At 39.6% G+C, this 18,341-nt stretch overlaps 1 protein-coding gene across 1 annotated transcript in view; it reads left to right on the top strand.

Moving 5' to 3' along the window:
• Positions 1-18,341, top strand: part of TIAM1 (TIAM Rac1 associated GEF 1) — a gene marked incomplete in the record, with an annotated part of 223,878 nt that overhangs the window by 155,372 nt on the left and 50,165 nt on the right. The window contains 6 exon segments of the mRNA XM_072398139.1: positions 6,958-7,182; positions 8,921-9,106; positions 11,708-11,854; positions 12,094-12,168; positions 12,884-13,054; positions 17,320-17,424. Of these exon segments, the coding sequence (XP_072254240.1) occupies positions 6,958-7,182; positions 8,921-9,106; positions 11,708-11,854; positions 12,094-12,168; positions 12,884-13,054; positions 17,320-17,424 (909 nt within the window).

Below are 18,341 nucleotides of genomic sequence, written 5' to 3'. Positions count from 1 at the left end.
ACTGTCTCATGAATAAGTGTAAATATTAAATAAAATGTATAGATTTATATAGAAGAATAAAAGCCATATTAAACTATAGAAAATGTTTCCTTGTTTTAAAGAATCTTGTTTAGGAACTTAGGGGTGGTGGTCACCAAACATAATCCATTTTGTTAGTTTGGAAAAACTACCAGACCCCCACCTTGCTCCTGCTGCCGGGAATTTAAGCACACATGTAATCCCCCTTGCATGTGTTACTGCTCTTCATCCTGAATAAGACTAAACCAGAAAACAAAATAAGATCCCATGTTAAAATCCTGACTTTCATCCTGGACAGAAAGTAGAAATGAAAAACACAAAAGGAAATGGTAAGCTGAGGATTTCAGAAGTAAACTGCGGGCAGAAGATGGAGGTCAAAGGTTTGAGCTCTTCAACGGCCAAACAATGACCTGAGATAGAATTTTTTTTTTTACATCCAGGAATCGAGTCAAAGTTCGGGAATAAACCTGAGTCATGTTGTTTCCCATACAGCCTCAACACATCTGTTTCAAATCTAAAAATCTCAATAAACAAGACTGGCAGTCCATACACCTCTCGCTTGCTGCAGAATTTTCTTAGCACCGCATCAATTTTAAATCTCCATCTTTGCTGCTACCTCGAGCTGACAGATTTAGGAATTCAGATGTTATTAAGTTGTCCCAAAAAAAGAAGACTAATGTTCAGTAAAATGAGCTTGGGGAGGGATTTGCAATAAATCGTACATGATTGTGCTTGTTTCTGAAGGTCAGTCTTCTAGCTAAATTAATTATGTTACTGCTGTAAGTTTTGGCAAAACTTTTTACCATGAGAAGTAGAATACAACTTATCTAAGCCTTTTTTTTTTAAAGCGGAACTAATCCCTGGTAAACTTGTCTGCCTCCTTTTTGTTGCAGGTCACCGCCATCTTTTTTTCCTTCTCTTAATCTTTTTCCATCTTGATTGACCATACTGGATGATGTAACTTCATTTAGTCCTGGCAAGCGCAGGGAAGGTGGGCTTGCTGGGTAATCTGGCATCCAACACCGAATTGTGTATTTTTAGAGTTTCATGGGGTGATCAAGCGGGTAACAATGCTTTTTGAAGAGGAGGCATCTCCTGTCCCATTCTGCAATAGTGCTCTGCCTGATTCATCATTTTAAAAAATGAAACTTTATTCTGCTGCATTGCCGAACAATTTTGGAACAAAATTGGAAATTGTCTGTTATAAGAGACAATCTATTTTACCTATAGATATCTCCTCAGCTTTCAGCGCTCCATATACTCCATTCCTTGCTCCTTTCCAGTGAATGCCAAAATATCCAGCTGATGCTAAGTTACCCAGTGTTGGCTGGTGCCAAAGCCTGAAGGAAGTCAAGCTGTGGTTGCTTCAGAAAGAAAATCAAAGTGTAAGAACTTAATGCTCACTTCAGACTTTCAGGCATTTTGTGCATGCAGTTGCATTTGCTTGGCAGCTGTGATGGGGCTGCTGAATGGTTCTTGGATTCAGCATGTAGATACATGCTTGCTTTTCCACTCTAGAGAACAAACCATAACAAAATCCTTTGGATAAAAAGTGCAGCAGTTTGCCACACCTTGGTTTTAGACTGCTAGTCAGAATGAGGCCTAAAAACCTTTTTGTTTTGATGCATCAGAAAAGTATTCAGCTCATATGACTTTATTGTTTAACCCAATTGATTTGCCTCACTGTTGATTTGCCAACAGATTTTGCCTCACTTCCTGTCCTGGTGACTAGGAAATAGGCGGTTGTAGTTAGCCCTGGGTCACAAAGGACCAGATGGCAATAAGAACATTTTCAGTTCTAACCCTTCCTTACTCAAACAATTCTTCTTCCCCATGTGGGATATTTCTTATCACTTTTACTATGAGCAAATCTACTTTTATAACGATGCAAATATCAAAACCCAGGGTTCTCCCTAGGCCCTTTTAGCTGGGCACACCACCCGGCACTTTTCAGCACCCAGCTGGCTGTTTTTGGGTGGTTACTAAAGAGTTTGGTCACAATACAGGGGCTGCCACCCACCTACAATTTCTTCCCACCCGGCTTAAAAAAAATTCTGGGTTGAGCACTGAAAACCCATCATGACCAATATTGGATATGGTCTAATATTTCCTGCTTTCTTTAAAAATGAAATAACTCTAAATATGCAGCCTATCAAAAAAGCTCCGGCATGACTAGTTCTCTTTAAGCTTGTTTTCCCCCCCTTAAACGTAGCAGCAAAATTGTCATTGTTAACATGTCGCTGGAAGGAAACAGCATCTTGTCTTACAGCTTAGCTTTCCTCAGCATGAAATTGCCAAATGGGAAATTTTTACCAATGCCACCGGGCCGCATTGGGCATAGAGAAAGCAAGGCCTCAGGGCCTGGTTTTCAAGAAGACTTCCATAAGGATAAGGCTGCTTTGAAAGCAAGATCTAAGTTGAATTGACGCTAAGGGAACTTCTCATCTCGTAGCGTGGTTTGAGGGTTACTATGGCAACTGTCAAAGCTAGTTTGTTTCTCGGAATGTTTATTGCGCGGCGTTCCTCTCTAGGTAAAATCATCTCTGTGCTTTGCAAAATACATATTCTGGATACTGATATGCAGTCCTGTCATGGCAAGCTGGATGTGCGGAAGAGTTTTTATGTCATTTATTTGTAGGTTTTATTCACATGGCTGGATTTACATAGAATTCCTAAATACTTCCCCTGAATCTGACCTGGGGCAATTATTAGTTGTATCCAAACCTCCCTCTCCCAATTCCATACCGTGTTATCTCAACCTACTGGTTATAGATTGGCATGATCGTTAATTAATATCCTGCAAGTGCAATCTCTTCCTCCACTATCATTAGGCCTGGGGGTCCTTGGGAGGTGGTGATACTTATGACTAAAATAGACACCTAGAGAAAGAAAACACAATTTGCACAGACTCTTGGAAAGGGATCCAAGTGTTGTGGTAATATTAAATCAAGTGAGTTCAATATGATGTGCATAAATCGGAACCGTGTTGTTTTGTACATTGCCCTGCCTAGGTGTACATTCCTTTATTGCAAGCTTTGTGTTGAAATGAGTAACTTCTATTGGATTTGGATCAGATACACTTTGAGTTTTTTCGGGGTGCCTTGAGTGATGGTTCACGACAAAGAGGCTACCTGCAATGTATACACTGAGAAACGTAACTATAACTATGTATACATGTGTGTATATATAATACACACTTATACATTCAGATGGTAATGAGTTTAGGATTAGACATTTTGGTGATTCCTTTAAAGTGGAAGTAAACCTAAAACAATAAAATCACACTTACCTTCAATCCATCAGATCAGTCTATCCTTCAAGAGGTTTCTTTTATTGGGTCCCCGTGTCATCCCGGTATCTGTCTTTGGCCTGGCACAGACATCTTCTCCTCTCTTCTTGCGCCTTCTTCCTACGTCGCCCGATCTCGCACTGGGCAGGTGCAAGAACGGGTGACGTAGATTTGGGAAAAAACTTGCTGATCTTACTGCGCATGTGTGAGATCGGCAATTGTTTTCCCTGTTGATGAAAAGGCTCCTTCTGCGCATGCCCAAGCAAGGAGCAGGCAAGAGCCTCCCGGGACAACTAGGTCATGCATCCCGGGAGGCTCTTGGCTGCTTCTTTGTTCAAGCATGTGCAGAAGATACCTTTCATTATAGTGAGACTATCAAGAATTAAGGGGGTGGTGCTGCAACATTTTCCTTTTTTAATAAAAAGGGTGAAAAAAAAAACACTAAGAAACAATATTTTTTACTTTAAATAAAAGGGCTGTCTACCCTTTTATGTAAAATAAAAATTCCAAGTTTAGGTACACTTTCAAATTTGCAAAGGTATACTACATGAAATAAATGGTTGAACACACATATAAATCACTGGGCATGTTTCCATGTATGTAATATAACTGTACATTAAGTTTGCTTGGGTTCCACTTTAACTATGTAGTGAAATGAAATGCAGTGTAAAGAAATACTGTTTGAGATTTTCTTTTATGCTTGTTGCGCTTTTTGGTTTGCTTTTGTACATATGTTAATGCAAAAAGAAAGCTGATGTTACATTTTAGAAGCAATAAAAGCAATAGAGGGGAACATTTTCTATGTTCTTAGTAAAGCTTTCAAATTGATGAAAGGGCATAGTAAAATAAAAATATTTGCTATATTCAGTTTACTAACCATGTGTTTAAAAATAAAAGAACAGTTCAAATGCACATCACTAAACAGGCTTTCATTTTCCTGTTTTTGGTGCTGCCTGTATGGATCATAAACCCAACATGTGGCATAAAATGCTGGTTCTGCAGTATGCAGGAACCTGGGAAAACGTGACATCAGTTCACTGCCTTTTTTATTACTTTTATCTGCGTCAAACAGATCGAAATCCTACTTTAAACCCATAACTCTCAACTGGCCTTCATTTGGAGGGACTGTCCTCTTTTGGAACCAAATATCTCACTCCTTTGATCTTCCCCAGCTGTTCCTTTTCCTATTCTGGTTGATAACCCTCTATAAAACTGGAATATATTGTGTGTGTGTATGTATATATTATTATTATTATTAAACAGGATTTATATAGCGCCAATATAGTGCCTACTTCAAAGTATATATAGTGCCTACTTCAAAAAAGTAAGTTCTATAATTGCCCATCACAGCTCTCTCCTTTACTGAGTGTATTTGATTAAACTCTGTGCTGACCCATCTCCTTTGCATACGCCCTTTACCTCCTTGAATAAAGTTAAAATACATTTTTAAGTACCTGCCAAGAAGCAACTAAGCAAACCATAATGTCTCACTTCTGACCGCTTGTATGGTATAGTGGACCTTAAATCAAAAACTAAAGATTTGGGGTTATGGAGAACATCCAGGAATGTTGATTGTCTTGAAGCAGTGCCCTGGAAATGCACCTTTTTTTGTCTTAAAATTCATCTCGTAAAAAAAAAATTCACTTCTTGTATCTTAAGGCACATAGCTGTGCATTCCAAACCACTGGTGCTGCTGACTGCTAATCTGCAAGGATTTAAAATTAGATTTAGTAAAGTCACTTCTGTGCTCCTCAATGTTCTCCTTGCTGGAGAGCAAACTGCACCTGAGGACCTGCATTGCAGGGATCTCCCTGCTTTAGCTTCATTTTGTGACCCTTTGCTTCCTCTGCCTTTCTCGCTGCTTCATAATCATTACTCCGCCAATTATTAAACGGCCAGTCACCATCATTTTCATAATATTGCATTTCTTGATCCACGGTGCATGAAGAAATGATCATCCCAGCTTTCAGTATATACATAGATAATGCTGAACAGAAGTAGGTGACTTTTATAGTACATTCCTGTAATCAGAAAACCGATATCTGGCATTGGTGGATAATTAACTACAAAGGAACACTTTATACAATATATATTACAGCCAATGAACAACACTAGATGCAGGTGCACACGCAATCAATTTTTCATGCTAGAAAACTGCTTGTTTGGTTTATCTGTAATATATAGGCTATGTTTTTTTATCCTGAGTTGGTTATTAATCACAGAACATTTCTCTGTGGGTTGAAATGTGACACACAGGGGTGATAGTAAACAGTTTCTTGGCTGGTGGACAGGTTGAGATGAAATATTTTTAGCTGTGCTCATGGCATTCCTCAGAGACGTCCTGGAAACACCACCTTGCCTAAATATTTGCTCTTGATGCTTGAGAACCATTAAAGACTCATTAAGAAACTTCCATTCACAGAAAGCTCAGAGTAAACTGTTCCTCTTCCAGCAATAACATACAGGTCTCTGGCACATCTCCTGCTACATCAATGTAGAACAATACCGTTTAATTGTACAGAACACAGAGAAAGTGTAAGTGCTACTATTACAAATTAGCATTATTTGTATATTATGTTGGCTTCATTTCTTTTAACTAAAAGAATGGTATATCAACCCATAGATGCTTCTTTAAAGCTTTTTTTTTTTTTAAATAAAATATAAAAACTTAGGCATAGTAAAAAAAAAAAAAAAAGTTATTTTTTTAGGGGGTGTTTGGTAACTAAAAATTGAACGATGCCGTTACTAAAGTCTCTTCTCCTCTGCTGCTCTTCATGTGCTACATGTGCGTGTCATGATTATGCAAAGGCAAAAGGAATGATTAAAACCTCATGGCTCAGCACCTGTTCTTTTAGCACACTTAACATTTTTTTTTCTGCACCCCTTCCTTTTATATTACATCCATTGCACCTGCAACTCTGCTTCTCAAGATCTTGACTGAGTGGCTTAAATGGCATTTAGAGTCTTGAATTCTTCCTAGCAGCACCTGAACAAGAACTCTGAATCCTATGTGTCAGTAAAAAGCTCTTTTATTAGTGTGTCTTAGATTGGTCGGTCTGCATGTTAGTATGATCTGCTATTTAAGCGCTGAGGGGAGGCGAGGGGTTTCTCTAAAGAAAACTGCTTTAAAGGATAGGGTATTAATTCTGGGTGTCAGGTATAGGAGATCATCCAATCTTCCTATTAGTAAAAGCAGCTTCAGAAATGAAGATCTCATCAATTAGAATTAGTAATCCTATAAGCGCTAACAATTTAAAAGTTTAGTTTCTTAAAGTGGTGGCCCAAAGTATCCTCTGTCATGTTGGCTACAATTTATAAACTTCTACTTTACGAATTACAGTTAGAAGTTAGCAGGTTGCTGTGTTATGAGAAAATTCAGATGGTGAAAAAATAGGACTGTTGCCTAAAATGCTCAAGCAAATTTTACACCTTTTCCCTGTGTAGTTTTGAAAACTTTTTTCATGACAAAGATATCAGATGAATTGTGATGCAGGAAGTCTCCTTACTTCACCTTTTCTATGTCATCCATATGATTGCTCATAATTTATTCCAATTATTTATAGAGGTGAGGCCGTGTACAGTTGTGCCCTGTCCATGGGTGTATTGTCCAAAAGTTGTAATATATCCTTTGTTTTCTTCTGCTCCTTTAGACCAGCAGCCAGACAGAGCTGGAGAACTGGATCACTGCCATCCATTCCGCTTGTGCCACCACCGTAGCCAGGCAGCACCATAAGGAGGACACAGTCAAACTGCTAAAGTCCGAAATAAAAAAACTGGAGCAGAAAATAGACATGGATGAAAAGATGAAAAAAATGGGAGAGATGCAGCTTTCTTCTGTGACAGACAATAAAAAGAAGAAAACTATCCTTGATCAGGTACACCAACATGGTGGCTAACTTGGGTGAAAGTTGATCTTTAGCTTTTTGTTTCTTTTTCGTATTACCATTTATTTGCCGTTTGGTCTGTAAATGGCTCATGTAAAAAATACTGGACTGAGCAAAGCTCTGCATAGTATCAAACAACGCCTAGTATCAAAAAAAATTCCTATTGGTCAGGGATTATGTGGGAAGCTTGGAACTACAAGGAAGTGTTTAAGGTTTGCTTGATCAGAAAGTGCCAGAAATTTAATCTTAGCCCATTAGACAAACTCAATGGTCAAAAGGCTTTTATAAAATTAAATTGCTTTGCTATGCATCTTCATAAACCAGATTTAATCCATGGTAAGAAGTCTGCTGAGCAAATATTGTTTTTGATCACTTGTCTGACCCAGTCACACCTGAATCTATTGTGACCCTTCAGTATTCACTGAGCAATAACTCAAATCAGACAAGTCCTTTTCTTTAAGACCTTTAATGGGCAACACCCGAAATATGACTCACTGCTAGTGACATCTTGCTGGGAGGCACTGCGCCTATACCATAAATATCCTCTTAAGAAACAAAAAAGAGTATTTACATTTTCTTTTGTTTCAGACATGCAAGGAGGTTACGTAAACAGAAGGTATAGAAGGTGGATAAAAGAATAACGCATAATTAACCGAGAGCAAACACCTTGGGGTCTAGCTAAAAGGCAGTGAATCTGACATTTACTGAAACATTTCCTGGTAGAGAATTAATCTCTGCCATTGAAACACATGGACCTGGACTTAATGTTTCAGTGAGTGTCAGACGCGCCGCTTTATAAATAGAGGTTATTTGGTTGGCCTTAGATTTGCCACAGTGACAGAAATATAATGCAAATGCCGATCCGTAGTGTTGGACAGCAGACAATGCTCCATTTCCAAATAATAATGAATATGGTCCCTGACTTGTTTGCTTTAGGTGGGTTTTGCAGTCTAAAGCAGTGATCACCATCTTATTCGGTCCCGCGGAGCACTAAAATTAATGGCTCCTGACCGCGCATGCGCAGGGAGCCATGTCACTTAAAGGGGGAGAACCCTCCCTAATAGTGATGTCATGATTGCATAACCCCACCCACTCTCCCATCACAGATCTGAGCCTGCGATGGGAGAGGGGACGGGTTATGTCCAAGGACACAGCCCGCCCACTTCCCTAAGCCTAGGATCTGCACGGGGGGCGTGATCTGCGGCTCTGGCCGGTGCATGTGTACAGCACTTGTCATTCATGGATCCATGCTGGTGGATCCACGAATGAAGAAAGGCGAACGAGCGTAATGAAAGTGAACAGAAGAGAGCACAGCGGGGTGCCACTCTGTCATTCTCCCCCCTCCTCTCTGTATGTACAGCACTTTGCAATGACAATTATTGCACATGTGTACACAGCCTTGGGCCTTTTACTTTTAGCAGCTTTGTTTTTCTCTAAAAACAATGGCCACACTTCTTTATTAAACTCTTAAAGTTTTGCCAGGTTCCATCTTATTTCCACCCACCCATACTTCTTTGTCACCACAACATGTAAACAGGTTTGTATATGTGTAGCAAAACTGGCAACAGCTGGCCTCATGCATACCAAAACTGGAGGGTTTGTTACAGAATTTCTTCAACCCCATTAACAATAACTTTCAGTAAACAAAATTGCTGAATGTATGTATGTATTTATAGCACCTTTTATTTCAGTTCCCCCCCTTCTTATGACATATTTTGTGTTTCGGCAGATCTTCGTCTGGGAGCAGAACCTCGAGCAGTTCCAGATGGATTTGTTCCGCTATCGTTGCTATCTTGCCAGCCTGCAGGGGGGCGAACTGCCAAACCCAAAACGCTTACTGGCGTTTGCAAGCCGACCCACTAAAGTTGCCATGGGCCGCCTGGGAATTTTCTCTGTGTCCTCATTTCACGCCCTGGTAATTTCTATTTTGGCTTTCCTTTGGACTACATTTTATTTATTTTTTTTGATTACTACAGTATTTATGTCTTCATTTAAATCTGCATATTTCAGCTATATTTTTCCAAACTGGAGTAGCTTTTTAGATGATTCCAACATACCTCATCATGCTAACTCATTCCAGACAAATTTTGTTTCGTTTTTTATATATTCGAAAGGTTTGAAACTACTATTATCGATTATTACTATACTAAGGTGTGCTTCTGAAGACCCCTATGACTGTATGGTGGCACAATCCACCAACAGATTACAGCACCATTCATAAAGGGTTATTGAGAGAGAAATAAACCATTGATGATCTTGTAGCTTTATACTTATCACTTGCAGTGCAAGTCCCCTTTGTTACCGAAAAGTTCTCTCTCGGTTTCTCAATGTTACTTTTTCCCCCTCAAATCCAATATTTATCAGTTATTATTATTATTTTGATTATTAATAAACAGAATTTATGTAGCGCCAACATATTCTGCAAAGCTGTACATTAAATAGGGCTTGCAGATGACTGACAGATAAAGACAGTGACACAGGAAGAGGAGACGACCCTGACCCGAAGAGCTTACAATCTAGGAGGAGGGGGTAAGTATCACACAATAGAATATACAGTTCATACACAAAATACACAACTATATGTAAACAAATCTCAATATGTTTAACTTGTGGCTTTTATTAAACTAAAATCCAGCAATCTTTAACAAAGGCCTTTTTTGTACCGGATTTTCTTGGTATAGGGCAGCGGTCAACAACCTGTGGTCTGCAAGAAAATTTTGGTGGTCCGTGGTTCTGGCCGGTGCACCCCCAGAAGGGTCAGGAGAAGGACCCTGGGGGGGGGGGAACTGGCCAGAGCCGCAGACCATGTCTTTTGTATGCATAGCAGGCTTAGGGCAGTGGGTGAGTTGTGTCTCTGGATCAGGCTTAGGGCAGTGGGTGAGTTGTGTCTCTGGATCAGGCTCAGACCTACGATGGGAGAGTGGGCAGGTTCTGGAATCATGACGTCACTCTGGGGAAAGTTTGTTCCTCTTTGAGTGACACACCGCTGCCTGTGCATGCGCGGTCCGGAGTCCGTGACGTCCAAAAGGTTGGGACCACTGGTATAGGGTATCAGGCACTTTGTCTCTAAATTGTTCTCCTGCATTGATACCCTCTCATTCAAGCTTCTGACGAAGACTACAACACACCTTGCAGAAATGTACCCTCTAATAAAGCCTGCCATGAGAAATGCCATGGAGCCATTACTGGGGTGCACGTAGACAGTAAGGGCTGCAAAGATTTGGTGGGAGATTAGAAGCACTGAAAGAAACAAATGATATCAGTTTTTTTATGCAAAGCAAATGACATTTAGTCAGGGTTTTGTATGATTTTAGCTTTCCTGGTATGGTAGTAGCAGGAAGTAATTGTCAGGGAAACAGGTGTTAGAGAACATGGGCAGTTAGAATGCCAGTTTCACTCCCACAGGCAATCTGCCTTCTGTTCCCTACACATGAAAGTCATTATCCTGTAGAACACTTGAGTTCTGGTCCCTGAACATCACGTACTCTCTACCTGAATGTCTGGATGTATGGCCTGTGTGAAGAGGTTTTAGAGAGCACTTAATATTCAGCACCTTCTGCGTTCCTTACATTGATGATCTGAATATTGTTCAGGTAATGTGTTGGAATGTATAAAAAAAGAACGTCAGAATTCAATAATTGATGCTTCTGGCAGGTGGGTGTGACAGTTCTACATAAGAGTCTGTTACTTTATCATCTTCTGCTCCCCCTCTACACCAATAAAATACCATAAAAAAGAACAGCTTGTAGGTGGGAGATCAACGAGTATCTCCTGTTCTGCTGTATAGCTCTGTGTAATAAAATGAGATTATTACTTTGGAATGCAGAATTCCGTTGTTAGAACAAGAAGGAAAAAGTGTCAGGAAACTTCCTGCAGCCACCAAGCAGATTTTCTTGCATTCTTCAGCTGTCATCTTCCTGTTAAAAAGTGAACCTGTTGCAAACACTCCAGGTTTTGCCTAAAGTTTGATATACTTTATATAATTGCTACACAAGCCTGCCACATATGTTCCAAGCAATGTGGTCAGCTTGGCCCCCAGTCCTCCTCTGGTGGATTCCAAATTGCCTCCCCTTATAGAAGAGAAGTGGCCTGTGGTTCCCTTTTCCATTTATTCTGGTCCTCCTCATGCATGCAAGGGTTTTCCAAAACTTGGGGTGAAAAACAATATGTTTGACTCTTATACTAAGCCGTACACTGGATGGCTACAGTCCTCTTCTCCTTCCAGTGTGGCTGATTTCTTGTCTCTACTTTTATAACATCCTGTGATGATGCAATTAAATTTTACTTTAGTATTGTTATAGCGCCAACATAATACACAGCGCTGTACATTAAAAAAGGGGTTGGAATTGACAGTTACAGACAGTGACACAGAAGAAGAGGACCCTACCCCGAGGAGCTTATAATTTAAGAGGTGGGGGGAGTATCAAGCAATAGGACTTGGTGTCCAATGTTTTCTTTTCTTTGACACAGGATCTGATGGTATGTGTTACTTATTGTCATTTCGGTCTGTCCATAGGTGGCTGCCCGTACAGGGGAATCTGGGGTGAGAAGACGGACACAAGCCATGTCGCGATCTGCCAGTAAGAGAAGAAGCCGGTTTTCTTCCATCTGGGGTCTTGACACATCTTCTAAGAAGAAACAAGGGAGGCCAAGCCTTAATCAGGTGTGATAGCATTTGACAGAATTTAGACAATTGTTCTTTGCCATTTTGTCAGTCTAACTGATTTCCATTGGGAAGTTTGGGAAATGTTCCATTTTTTCTTCTTATACAAGAAAACCACTTGACTATATCAAGTACACTCTGTCGCATCATCTTCTTACTCATCTCTGATCTATGTCTCTTGGATGAAACTGAAATGGTACTTTTCTGCTCTTCTTTAACTACGTTCATTTTCTTGCTAGGTGTTTAATGATGGTTCAGACTCTGTAAAGAAATCTTTGGAAGGCATTTTTGATGATACAACATCAGAAGACAAGGTAATACAAAAATAATTTGCTTCCAAAAAGTTTTTAGGATTTATTGGATATGAAATGATTGCCATATAGCTGGAACCTTTATAGCAAAGGTAGGCAAACTCTGGACTTTAGGCCGGATATGGCCTAGCCAGTATTCCAATCTGGCCTAACGCCCCCGTAGTTATTTATTGTTGCATCCGGCCTAATTGAATTGTTGTGTTATCGCGGGTTCCCGCACAGTAACCCCAATTACTATGCCTAAAGACTATGCCAATGTGCAGCTACCAGTCTCCGGAAGTTTGACATCGAATGTTGTGTCTTCAACCCCAAATGGACTGACAAATTATTCTTTGTCCAATGCGGCAACGAAGCCCTTTGTTTAGTGTGCAACGACACTAACAGTATTTTCAAGCGGTCGAATCTCAAGGGGCATTTCGATGCCAAGCACGTGCACACGTACAGAGACTACACCGCGGGTGAGCAGAAGACTGAGGCTGCCCAATTGCAGTCATGGCTGGAAAAAAACTTTCCTTTGACACCTTGTTTCTTCTGGCCTAGTGTGCCTTCTTGATCTCCTGAAATGGCCTAGTAGTCCAAAAAGTTTGCCGTCCTGTGCTTTTTAGTAATGTAATGTTTCCAATTGATGTAAGGAAAAAATTAAAATGTGGCGTAGAAGTAAATATTTTTTAGTTGATAAGAAATGTGTAATGAAACATATTTTTTTTCCTTTTTCCAGAAGGAAAAAGAGGTGCCTTTGACCAGCGTCCATACTCACAATGCTGATGCAGACATCTGGGTGCACGAGTACTTGACGCCTTCCTGGGTATCCCTTCCAAACGATCAGCCAGTTTTAATTGTCATCCATCCAGAGGATACAGCAAAGGATGCCTTAGAGTACATTTGCAGGGTAATTCACAATCCTGTGTTAACCTCAACCTGTGAGGGTTGTTCCCGATATTAAGCTGATTTCTGTTCTGGATAGAAGGTGGTCGGTGTAGGACAGATATCCAAGGGAGCTTTGAAAGTTGAGACCAGAACTTTGCTTGCATGCTTACACCTCTTTAAATATTCTACTTGTCCAGGACTGTAATTATCAAGATTTCTGGCCAGTGAGAGGCTCAACAGATGTGGAACGACTTCAAGCCAATCACTTTACATTTTTCAATCGCTGCTCCAAACTATTCTAATTGGATGCAGGTTGTAGAATATATATCCTCAACCTACACGGTTACTCTTAATTTTTACCCCGTTAAAAAGACTTTTAGACAAATAAAATAGGAACAACCCAACTCCCTTTCCTTGCTAGAAAACCTACATCCCAAAAAAAGATCCCCTGCATTTCAGAAATGGTTCCACCATGTAACCTACTTTCTTAGATGTGGAAAACTAACACAGGAAGTTATAAGAACATTGTGTTCCTGACACATTCCAAGATCCTTTTTATGCTTTACTTGCTATATGCATTGTACAATTTATTAGGGTTCAGCTTCATTTTTAGTGGCATTGCTTAACAAAAGTAACTATATGGCGGAATCCTGCTCCATTTTACCAGACAGATTGTGGGTGCTGGCTCTTAACGATTGTGCCATTTATCTAAATATCCTAGTTAATTCTGAGTAGCCTAAAAACTATTTTACTTTTTGACAAATCTTTGAAATTGATTTAATCTCCTATTACCATCCTTGTAAATGGAAATATTTGTCAGTGTTTTTACACATTACAGACGGAAAAGTGCACCTAAGGCAAAGGAATAAAGATGGCTGTCTGTGGATTACAATTCCCTAATGTTCTACATGCAGCCAGTTTACAGAATTGTGTGCTGGAGTCCAACATTGGTTTGATCCTATTTTAGTTGGAGGATGCTGCCTAGAGGATTGCTAATGATGAGCACTATATATTGAAGCTTCTTTTTATTAGACTAGTGTGTGTTTTTACTTTATATTTGGAGCATGACATGAATATCCGTGTCATTGTTACACATTGCATATTGATTTCTTGTGGTTATCTGCCACCTAGTGGAAGAATTACATCAAATTCTGAATAGAAGTTTTCAGATAGTTGCATAATTCCGTGAGCTGAACCTACAGAAAATTATTATTTTAAATTATTTTTTACATATATATATATATATATATATATATATATATATATATATATATACATATATATATGGAAAGGATCTTTCATGATCCTTTTACAACGACGAACAATTGAACAAGTGCTGTACACAGCGCACCGTTGTGCTCTAAGGAGAGGGGTGCGGGAGAATGACGAAGCGGCACCCCGCTGCTCTCTCTTCCCTTCACTTGTATTTTGATCGTAGGTGGATCCGCGAGGACAGATCAATGAAGGACATTGACGAGTACTGTACACATGTCAGATTCTCGTCCAGTAATAGCCCTAAAGTGATTTATCGGATGAGAATCATCTGACGTGTGTATGTAGCCAAGTCATAAAGAGCAGTTCATGGCCCTCTCTTAAAATTAAGGGGCTCATTATTAAAGGAGAATGGATGCTGCTAGGCTGTGCTAAGCACAATACATTGACCCCCATGCACAATGGTTGGGGTGTGCACGCAGCAAAGCTTCATGGAGATCATTCTGCTGAATGAAGCAGGAGGGGTTCTGTGATTAAAGAAAGCTGGTGATTCCTGTTTTTAGCTTGCCAGGCTGTGCTTTTTTCTACAACTTAAATCACATTATGATCACTGCTAGCCCAATTTGTAAGAACATTTTATTAAACTTTGCATTACAGCTAATATTAATAGGCCCAGCAGAGTAAGAGTTGTGGCCTCTGTTAACTATCCCATAAAATTGTCTTGTGATAAGTTAATAAATTTCTTCCCTTTTAGTGTTCTGTGCCATTATATCAGCTATAGTAATAAAACATTTTCCATTATTACCACTGTCCCAGTTTATGCAACTATTTCCATTTGTGCAAGGAGCTGATGCTCTACCTTCTCATTATGAGTTTGTAATATTCTCCAATAATAACCTTGCAATTTGCACCCCTTTATGTAACGCTACTTGTAATACCGCAGCTCCATCAGACATCAACAAGGCCCTCTGACTCGCTTTTTTATAATCTCTTGCATAAAAACAGATACCACTTTTTCATTTTAGTCTCTTTTAGTTTTGCTTGAAAGAGAGTTTAAGCAAGAATATTACCAACCCAGGAGTCTAATGATTACAATCGAAGATTGTGTAATAAGGAATCATTCCTAGTGCTCTTCATGACCTTCCAACTCTCCAATTGAGCTTGGCAGGCTTCTGACATTTGTGAACACTTTGATCCAGTGAAACGTCTTTAGGGAACCCTTGCAAACATTACTATATCCACAGGTCACAGTACATTAGTGTGATGGTCAGTGGGAAGAATGTCACCCTTACAGATAGCCTTAAAGATCATTGGTGTCAGATTGCTCATTCTTTAATGAACCCGTAGCAACCTGTAGAGCAAGGGTGTCAAACTCTGGCCTGCTGGCCAAATCTGGAAACATGTTTTTGGGGCCTCCAAAAGAATTCCTAGTATGAATTGCAGCTGGCCCGCCTGCTACTGCAATGCATAGTAACAGTGGGCTAGCTGCAATTCATATTAGGCTGCTGTTCTGTAGACGAGAGTACGATGACACTACTACAATTCCCGGCATCACTTGCGTCTATAGATCAGCAGCTTCTCTGTCTATGTGTGGCCCCACATTTTATAGATGCGAGTGATGCCGGTAATTGTAGTAGGGTCATCACTCATGTCTATTGAACAGCAGTCCAAGCGTGGACCCCACAGAGTTTATACTGACAGGTAAGCCAGAGAATTGTGCCAGAGAATGCAATGTGAAACCAAATGAATGCAGCAATTTGTTTGGTTTCACATTGCATTCTCTGGCAAAGTAAAACAATTAGAAAAAACAACAAGAAGAAACAAGACTACTTACCCTACTATACTACTGACAACCATGCAGATTACACCAAAGTGAAAATTTTTTTTTGTCATGCAGTAGATTTTTAAAAAAAAAATATGCCTCTTTCTCTATTAAAGGTTTGTTCCAGATTGAATGTTAAACAAAACCTCTTTGTTTCCATAAAAAAAATGTTTTATATTTAATCAATTATATTCAATTCAATTTTTACAATAAATTTTGGCCCATGACTTGGTCTAAGTTTTTAATTTGGGCCCTCTGTGTATTTGAGTGACACCCCTGCTCTAGAGGAACCCTGGCTGAGAAACTTTGATTTAACCAATTGTTGTAATTTGTACTTTTATTAGATGTATCTTGACATGTGTCTGTGACTGTTGTGCCCATCCATTCCTATTGTTTTTTAGTGTAGATACAGAGATGCCCCCCTTTGTTGCTGTGAATGGCACCACCATTATATCCCTTTTGGAGGCTTGTCACCTGCTGGTAAAGGATTTAGTGCCCTGGTAAACCACAGGCCTGTTTTAAAGGAAACTTGCATAGGAAAATTTGCATTTTGTCATTGTAGGCCTCCTTTTCTAAAAACACCAGTTACTTGCCATATGTGCTTTATGTGTAAGTCTGGAAAAATTAAAACATCTGGCATACAGATTTCCAATATATACATGATTTTGCCTCTTTAAAATAGGTTGTATGTACCAAAGATCCTTTAAATAATACAATAAGCTCCTAACCTACTACTTGAGCTTACAACACTGCTTGGAATCTGTGCAGCAGAAGCAGTGTAGTTTATAAATATTATAGCTTCAGACAAAGTCAGATGTGAAGGTTCTCCTGTGTGACATTGTTCTCCATTAGGAGAAGATAAAACACATAGGTGACACTCTGGGTAAGTATTAAGCCTTTACCCTTACATGGCATTTTTGGTTGATTTGCACCCTCCCCCATGATAAGGTTGCCCTAACCCTTGGCTTTTGCCGACTTTCCTGAGTAAGGTGGTGTCAGTATACATTTTACGGAGATCCTCGGAAAGCTGAGGATCCCTAATCTTGCTCAGTGCCAGGCTTTGCCTTGATTGCAGGATGCATTTACTTGGGGGTTTAGCAGAGTTTTCAAAAATACATATATAAATGTATGTGTGTATATTTGTGTTTTGTTGTGGTGCATTGTCATGTTATGGCATATATTATATAAAATGTGATAAATGATGGTCACAGACAAAGCTGATTGCATATCTCCCCTTTTTATTTATGTTGCAGACTCATCAGTTGGATTGCACGGCTCATTATCTCCGCCTGAAATTCCTCTGTGACAACCAACAGCAACATTATATACCAAGAGCCGAGGAAGAGATCTACGAACTGGTAGGTGCCCCTTCCCTTTTGTGTGCCCGCTCACCGCACAGCTTGTGGAGGTCATTAATATGTTCAAAAGCATTTCTTGTTATTAGTTATGTTTTACAAAGTATAGGTGGCCTTGATTGCCCCAACTTCCCCCCCTCTCCTATTGATTATTGTTTTTTTTATTGGTTAACAAAAACCTTTCGGGGGCAAATGTTATGCTGTGGACTGTAGATAAGCAGCCTTGTTGAGTGCACAGATTATTGGGATGTAGGTAAATTTCTGCAACCATAGATTTCACTTTTAACTTCTGAACACTAAATACACAGATGAAGTACATGTAAGAGACTGCTTTACATAGATCCATCACATCTAGCATAGAAACTCTATGATAGATGTACTCCATGTTATACAGTTGGAGCAGGTTGTCCCTTCCAGGTTTTTTCTGCCACCAATGATATTTTATTACAGCAATAAAATAATCAGTTTAAGGATGTTATAAACGAGTAACTTATGGATAGATGATAAAATATTACTGACAAATGCCATGTTTGCTCACCTGCTCCTACAACAGGTGTGCTTTAGTCCTCCAGATTGCAAGCAAGCTGCGTATGGATACGGAACAAATAAATCTCAGAGTACATCAGCCTCGTATATATTCATACAGGAGAGCAGCACAAATTCTTCAATGTTCACATTTTACCTGAATGAGGAATTTTAAAGTTTACAGCATTTAGAGTAGAACTGTACAGCCAACAAATGTTTTTAAAACACGGTCACTCTGTAATCTAATAAGTTCTATATACCTGACACCTGCCACTAATATATTGACTAATGTTCTGGCATGTTTATTGTGAAACTTCATCATTACCTAAATTCACAACATTGCAAGCGGAGTTTATTCTAATGGGTTATATGCGGTCCTAGTACTGGATACCATA

The sequence above is a fragment of the Pyxicephalus adspersus genome, chromosome 1, assembly GCF_032062135.1.
Source record: "Pyxicephalus adspersus chromosome 1, UCB_Pads_2.0, whole genome shotgun sequence".
Lineage (NCBI taxonomy): Eukaryota > Metazoa > Chordata > Amphibia > Anura > Pyxicephalidae > Pyxicephalus > Pyxicephalus adspersus.
Note: the sequence above shows the minus strand (reverse complement) of the source record. Positions and strands in the feature narration are given on the sequence as shown.